The 7,662-nt window shown below is 49.8% G+C and overlaps 1 protein-coding gene and 1 long non-coding RNA gene across 3 annotated transcripts; both read right to left on the bottom strand.

Moving 5' to 3' along the window:
- Positions 1-190: 190 nt before the first annotated feature.
- Rnf183 (ring finger protein 183) lies at positions 191-2,552 on the bottom strand. Of its 2 annotated transcripts, none has more exons than XM_040757398.1 (2): positions 1,876-2,552; positions 191-1,332 (listed from the first exon to the last, which is right to left on the bottom strand). In XM_040757398.1, the coding sequence occupies exon 2, from the start codon at positions 1,293-1,295 to the stop codon at positions 723-725; it is 573 nt and encodes a 190-aa protein (XP_040613332.1). In that variant the 5' UTR covers positions 1,296-1,332; positions 1,876-2,552; the 3' UTR covers positions 191-722. The 2 variants fall into 2 exon arrangements, with proteins under 2 accessions (XP_040613332.1, XP_040613333.1); XM_040757399.1 differs by having other exon boundaries at positions 2,217-2,552.
- Positions 2,553-2,678: 126 nt separating this feature from the next.
- Positions 2,679-6,825, bottom strand: LOC121144056. Its single transcript, XR_005881396.1, has 3 exons — positions 6,600-6,825; positions 3,553-3,708; positions 2,679-3,105 (listed from the first exon to the last, which is right to left on the bottom strand). It is a non-coding gene; the product is annotated as an uncharacterized LOC121144056 (long non-coding RNA).
- Positions 6,826-7,662: the final 837 nt, after the last annotated feature.

Raw genomic sequence — 7,662 nt, 5'->3', positions numbered from 1 at the left:
GAGTTAGGGTGCTGACCTCAGCTGTCTGCCCTAGGGGCTTCCTTTGCCTTTAGATCCATTTCTTCTTGCTGTGTGCTGAAGAAATCACTCTGCACGCCCTCCCTTCCGCTGCCACCCCAGGGCCTGCCTGTCTGTTCTTCCCTTTCAGTCTCTGCCCAATAGATGGTTGTGGAAGAAAGAAACCAATGAATTAAAGAATGCAGGCTAGTTTTACTGGGAATGGTGACAAGAATTGGAGAGAAAGCTGAAGGGGGAGACAAATACATTGGTCCACAAATTGAAACCCTCCAGAACTCAGTAACACATGAACAGCAGGACACAGCTCCAGTGAAAGATGCCACAAGCTATCAACTATAGTCAGATGTCTGGACAGTGCTGTCCACAAGCTATCAGCTATAGTCAGATGTCTGGACAGTGCTGTCCACAAGCTCTCATCTCAACTGTAGTCAGATGTCTGGACAGTGCTGTCCAGCCCTTTGGCACTACTTGCTATGTGGCCGAGGAACCACAGAGCTGCTTCCCTGGACTCCATGACTCCATAGTTCATTTTCAGGTCAAAGCTTTTCATCAAATGAGCCATCTGTGTTCTCCAAAGCAGACGCATGTCTCTAGGCTGTCAGATGAGCAATACTACAAGGAAGACATCGAAGGAGGCTCAGTAGTCCCCATTCCAGCAACCACAGAGAATGGCTCGGTTCCTTGTGCTGGAACAGAGAGAGTGCTCACCCCATTCCCCAAAAGAACTGCTTAGTCCAAAAGATGGAGAAGATGAGCAGTAGGGTAACACTGAGGATAACAGCCATCAGGTAGGCAAAGATCCGGAAGTGAGGGTTGCGGATGCACTCTCTGAGAGAGTAGTGGCTGGGGATGGGCACGGGCACCGTGTCAGTGACTGTATCCTGAGGGAGACCAGTCTGACTCCCAGGCTCTGTGCCAAGGTCCAGGGTATAGACCCGAGGCTGACGAAGTAAATAACGGCTCTTGGGCTGGTCCTTGAGACAGAGCTGATGGCCCTCGAGCATGACATGGTGGGGTTCTAGGCGGAGCAGGGTCAACATGGCAGTGTCTGTAGGCAAGTCAGTGACTGGTTGCCCTGAAGCCAGCACGGTGGGCTGACGACAGAGCGGGCAGAGCAGACGGCGCCTGGCTGGGGCTACCAGGCTGAGGTGGGCCAGGCATTCCACACAGAAGGAGTGACAGCAGTCTAGTACTTTGGGGGTGTGGAATGTGTTGTTGAAGGGGTTCCAGCAGACAGGGCACTCAGTTGTAAGCTCCTGGCTCTGTGGCTCAGCCATCCTCGGATCACATGCAGGGAGCTTCACAGGAGATGTCCTGGTAGAGGAAAAGAGTAAAGCACACCCATGGGCTCTGTCCCTGGGCTTGGTCAGCAGCCCTCAGCTCTGAGAGGCTAAAAACTGTCCATCCACATTTTACAGGTGGAAGCATGCATGTCTGAAAGTGTTTTGTCTAAGAACACCCAGTCCTGGTCACAGACTTAAGTCTAAAGCTACACAGTTGCCTGTCACCCTGCCGGAAGCACCAGCAGTGGGAGGCAGCACTGGGGCATTCGCTCTAGGCTGCCTTGGCTGTATGGAGTGAGAGAGCACCACACATTTAGTAGGTTTCCTTCCCTGCAACCTCACATCCCTGACTAGAGCAGAGAGGGACTGTGTGAATTCCCTGGTCTGTCCCTCCACTGGGGACAAATGCCAGCCCCCTTTCTGCTCCTTCCTTTGGGCCAAAGGCCAACTCATCACAGCTGACTAACTGGCTCCGGTCCTGGTCCTGGTGAACAACTCTGAAGTAGACTCCCTTACTCTGGGGTGTCCCAGTTCTCACCTTCCCTGGCTCCTCCCTCTTTCTTCCAGCACCCACCTGGGCTTCTGTGGACTGCAGTTGTGGGGTCAGAGAGACCACTCTGAAGAGTATGAGTTTCCGGTCTTTCCCTCTCCTGAATCCGCCTTGCCTTGGTAAACTGCCGCCTTGCCTCACTGCCAACCCCAGGGCCGTTTCCATGACAGCATGCTCACGGCTCCTGGCTGCCAGGTGGCCCCGGCTGCAGCCTCAGCACACACACCTGCCTGGAGTCAAGGCCACAGAGCTGCCAGAGTGGTGCCTGGGAGACCCAAACTGCACACACAGACACACACACAGGGGGGCATGGCAACCAATTGAATGATGAGCAGATACAGGTCAGGGGGTGGCTCTTTTCGTACCTGAAATCCCTGGACTGGAAAGGTAAAGGTGACAGTTTCTTCTTTCGAGATCACCATGAGGGCAAGTCTTCTGGGTTTCCTCTCTTAGGCCCTCATTTCTTTTCTAAAATGCTGGAACCTCCTCCTTGCACAAGGGAGTTGCCTGTCACACACTTCACTTGCTGGCCAAACCAGTAAGATCTATCAAATTCCCCAAAGCCTGCTCCTCTCTTCGTCTTTTTGGTTTTTTTGAGACAGGGTTTCTCTGTGGCTTTGGAGGCTGTCCTGGAACTCGCTGTGTAGACCAGGCTGGCCTCGAACTCACAGAGATCCGCCTGCCTCTGCCTCCCGAGTGCTGGGATTAAAGGTGTGCGCCACCACCACCCGGCTTTGTTCTTAATTCTGTTACTTGAAAATGTTAATTTTTGGTCTGGAGAGTAGCACTGGCTACTCTTCCAAACCTAGGTTCAGTTCCCAGCTCATGTCTGTCTGTAACTCCAGCTGCAGGGGATTTAACACCCTCCCACAGATGTACATGCAGGCAAATACCAGTGCATGTAAAATAAAAATAAACCATTAAAAAAAGAAAGACAATGGCGACTTTGTTCTGGTAAGCTTGTCTTCTATCCCTGAAGACCTTCCCCTGTCACCTTAGATCAGACCTCCGTTCTCTGAAGTGTGATGGCCACAGCTCTGAAGGGATGGTCTGTGAAGAGATGCGACTGTTGCCTTGGTCCTTGTCAGAGATGCTTCTCTCAGTACCCACAGCAGAGTTCAGGGTCTCTGGGAGACACTCAGTGGCTTGTGGGTCCCAGCTTCCCGCCTGGACAGCATCCTGCCAGCGGGCACAGGGAACTGGCATTCTGGTGGCACTTGATGGTTTTCCAAGGGGGCTGGTCCTTGCTGGAAGCTGAATATGGTAACACATCTAGAAAACCTAATTGCCTTTTACAACTGTTTCCACTTTTATGAAGCCATTTGATTCTATACACCCAGCCTAGAAACAAGATAAACCGAGGAGTAAAGAGTCTTCACCATTGGAAACAAGACTCCTGCTGAACTGAACAGATAACTTCACTTCCCTCTATCAAAGAAGCTCGTGAGCCCTCCTTACAGGCTGCTGTGAGGATAGAGTCGCCGTTAGCGTGGCACAGTGGGTGGTCAGCACAGGGTTAGCATGATTTTAATGCCCATCTGATAGGTGGTGAGACCAGGGCTCAGGATGTAAAGTGACTTGGCCAGGGCTCCAGGGCCAGGGTTGCAGAGCTTTAAAACTGGCCCAGAAGTCTGCCTTCCAGGTCACAGTTCATACCAAGAAATGCCACCTGCTCCACCCCTCCCACCCTTCCCTCCTTACCAGCTTTGGCAAGCCTCCTCTCTCTCGACACAGTCTCCAGGCAGGTGCTTCAGTTTCTCACTTCTGTCCTGACTCCCAGGTCAGCCTCATTTGCATGGCTCTCCCAACTCTTGATCAGCTCTCTGGCTGGTTTCCACCTTGGGTGACTTTGGACCTCTGCATGTACAAGAGACCTGGACATTTACTTCTGTGAGTCACCCTTGCTTTCTCTGAGCGGGTAGAAGGAAGTTCACTCATCCTTGCAGGCTTCTGTTCTGGAACTGAAGGGGCTCTAGCCTTTTTCTTGCTCCAGGCTGACCTGTTTCTCGACTCACCCTCAGCCTGACTTCAGGGAAGCCAGGGGATCCCTAAAGCCAGATAGGTGGCTTGTCTGAGGCCCTGCAATGAAGGCACACCAAGAGCTCTTGCAAAATGCAAGATAACCCAGCAGGAACCAAAGAACGAATGACAGTTCAGTAAGCAGAGCAGAAGTACCTGAATTCTTCAGCAAGCCACTAGGAACCCAGAACCAGTGCTTCGGAATGCACACTACGACAGGACAGGACTTCACCTCTCCTGTCTTTGGGTTCCTCACCTGAAACTGGAGGGGAGGGGGAAATCCACCTACTGGGGCAGGGCTAAGAGTACTTAGTATGTAAGTGCAAGAACCTGAATTCAAATCCCAAACACTTATGTAAAAACCTAGGCATGCCTATAACCCCAGCATTGGAGAGGGTGAAGGGTGGAGATTGGCTGGTCCTAGGCGCCAGCTGGCCATCCTACCCAAACAGCAAGCTTCTAGGTTGATGGAAGACTCTGCCTCAAAAGGATAGAGCAGAAATACCCAACATCCTCCCCTGAAGGCTACATGCAACAAGCGCGCACACACACACACACACACACACACACACACACACACACACACACACACACACACACACACACCTACTTACTGGGCCTGCAGATTAAATGAGATAATACACAGAAATATTGCTATACAGTAAACAGCACACAAGCACATAGTAAGCTTCAACTAGAACTATTATTATTGTCCCTGAAACATGATCAAGTAAATAATGAAATACAAATGGAGCACACACAGTTCAAGTGGAGACTGGAAGACTGGCCCTGTAACCTGTCCTCTGGCCTCATCATCCTACAAAAGGTATTCCATACAGACCATTTTTGCTCACTTGGGTGGGGGGCGGTTTGAGACAGCATTTCTCTGTGTAACAGTCATAGCTGTCCTAGGACTCACTTTATAAACCACGATGTCCTCAAACTCAGAGATCCTCCTGCCTCTGCCTTGTCAGTGCTGGGATTAAAGGCGTGGGCCACCACCTGCCCACCTTATTTTTCTCTCTCTCTCTCTCTTTTTTTTTTTTTTTTTTTTTTTTTTGTTTTTCGAGGCAGGGTTTCTCTGTAGCTTTGGAGGCTGTCCTGGAACTCACTTTGTAGACCAGGCTGGCCTCGAACTCACAGAGATCCGCCTGCCTCTGCCTCCGAGTGCTGGGATTAAAGGCGTGGGCCACCAACGCCCGGCTGCCCACCTTATTTTTGAACAGGGTTGTTCATGTGTTTCGTGTGTGAAAGGCTCAGTTTTGTAGCAGAAACTCTCTTTTCTCAGCCATGTAGCTGCACTCAAAATTAAAGTATCACACTATATGCTTTTCGTGTCTCTTATCAAAGATGTCTTGTCTGTGCACAAGCAAAATGGCTGGGTTCTTTGTTCCTTCTCATCCTTTTCCTCACATGTGTATTCCCCAAGCTGCTCTGCCCCTTGCTGCAAACGTCCTGACTCACTGGTTCTCACCAGACTGTTCTTGTTTTTGTAAAGGCTGTATTGTTTCACCGATGGCTGTACCATGGATTACTTAGCTAATCGTCCAATAATCTAATCCTTAATTTAATTTAAGTTCCGTTGCTGTTGCTTTGTTTTGAGACAGGATGTCCTGGCAACCCAGGCTGGTCTCAAACTCACTATGTTGCCAAGGCTAGCCTCCACCCAGTCAACCTCTTGTCGCCACCTCCTAAGTGCTAGAACTAAGGGCAATGCCACCCACCATGCCTGATGGAACCCTTTAAATATGTGAATACTACATGGAAACATAGATGCAATAGTGATCATAGATGTTAGGTTAGCCTAGAGTTTAATGAATGAAACTGTGGACTTTGGGGTATTTTATCTCTCAGGACTTTAGGCATCAGGGCTGGAGAGATGGCTCAGTGGTTAAGAGTGCTGGTTGCTCCTCCCAAAGGACCTAGGTTCCATAGCCAGTACCCGGTAACTACATGGTGACTCACAACTGTCGGTAACTCAGTGCAGTGCATTCAGCAACTTGTGGCCTCTTCAAGCATGCACATAGTGCACAGGGTTACATGCAAGTGAAACACCCATAAACATAAAGTTAAATCATTTTTTAAAGACTTTAAGGCAAAGCAAGTAGTGTGAGGAGTTCATCATCTTGATGTCTGTGGGGGGCCAGACTAAGAAGTTTTTTGTAAGCAATGGAATTTTTTTTTTAATCTGAGGGATACCCAGAAGAGAGGGTGAAGCATCTCAGGAATTTGGGAGTTAAATTAATTTAGTTCATGCTTGGGGAGGGGGGCAGGCCAGCCAGCTAGAAAAGTACTTGCCCTAAGCAGTATCTTGGAACCTGTGAGCCAAGAGTCATGAGACTCGGTGGACCACAGCCAAAGTGGGGGACCAGGGCTAAGGAGAGATTGGCTATCTCGGAAGGAAGCAGGCTAGAGGAAAAAACATCATAAAGAATGTTGTAACTGAAGATGAATTGTTCTGTATAATTTTATTGAAAAAAATCAACCTAGCCAGGCAATGGTGGCACTTGGGAGGCAGAGGCAGGCAGATCTCTAAGTTCGAGACCAGCCTGGTCTACAGATCGAGTTTCAGGACAGCCTCCAAAGCAATACAGAGAAACCCTGTCCTGAAAAACCAAACAAACAAACAAAATGAAAGAATTAGCCCAAAGAACTTCAATCTACAAGAGCCAGTAGAGTCAGTTACTCTAAGGCAAGCAGAAGTCTGAAAATAGCCCCAGTACACTCACCAAGACAGACTTGGGTAGAACCGTTCCTTTCTAGTCAGTCATTGGTGTCTTATCTGGGTATCCTAATTAGAGTTACTATTGCTGTCATCCTGGGGAGGACAGGGCTCACTCGAGTCACACTTCCGCATCACTGTCCGTCACTGAAGGAAGCCAGGACAGGAATTCATAGAGGGCAGGAACCTGGAGCTGAGGCAGAGGCCATGGCAGGGTGAGAGGAGCTGCTCACTGGCTGGCTTCCTCTGGCTTGCTCAGCCTGCTTTATTATAGAACCCAGGACCACCAGTTCGGAGATGGCCACACCCACAATGGGCTGTGTCTTCCCACATCAATCACTAATTAAGAAAATGCCCTACAGGCCTGCCTGAGCCTGATCTCTTGGAGGCACTTTTCTCTAGATCTCAGTTCCCTCCTCTTTAGTGATTCTAGCTTGAGGCAGGCTGACATCAAGCCTGCTGGATGCTGGAGTGAATAGACGTTTGTGCATGTCTCCCCAGGAAAGGCCATACAACATGAAGAAATGACGGAGGAGAAGGCTGGATGCTAACAATCAAATGTTGTGACCAATACTCTGTAAGCAAACAAGGCAAGTGCTCTGAAACAAATGCAGGAGCATCCAACGGGCAGCTCAGAATGAACCAAACAAAAAGGTGCAGGCCCAGCTCTATATGACATGGACCACTCAGCATGAGTGTCCCATGCTGGAGCTTGACACTGATCGCCACGTGGCGACTGTTCTAGGGAAAGGGGTCATCCTTGGCATTAAAACCTCTTGACATCAAGCACAGCATCACCTTGAAAGAGTAAGAGAGACTTTATTCTGAGCCAGCTCTGGTTGTCCTGATGACATATTCTGCCATGGAAGTGATATGTGTTTGCCTGTGTGAGCTTAGTATGTGCACGCAGGAGCCCATGGGAGCCAGAAGAGGTCTTCAGATCCCTTGGAGCCAGAGTTGCAGGTTATGAACAATCATGTGGGTGCTGGGAACAGAGCCCGGGTCCTCTTAGGCTCTGCGCTCTCTCTCCACCCCCACATGAGGTTTTACTAGTCACAGAACAGAAGAGA

The sequence above is a fragment of the Mesocricetus auratus genome, unplaced genomic scaffold (assembly GCF_017639785.1).
Source record: "Mesocricetus auratus isolate SY011 unplaced genomic scaffold, BCM_Maur_2.0 Super-Scaffold_100014, whole genome shotgun sequence".
Classification (NCBI taxonomy): domain Eukaryota; kingdom Metazoa; phylum Chordata; class Mammalia; order Rodentia; family Cricetidae; genus Mesocricetus; species Mesocricetus auratus.
The sequence above is the reverse complement of the archived record's forward strand: the minus strand, read 5'-3'. Positions and strand labels throughout refer to the sequence as shown.

Bases quoted from the DNA above. Each gene is read 5' to 3' on its own strand.
- Rnf183 (XM_040757398.1), bottom strand. From the start codon at position 1,295: ATGGCTGAGCCACAGAGCCAGGAGCTTACAACTGAGTGCCCTGTCTGC.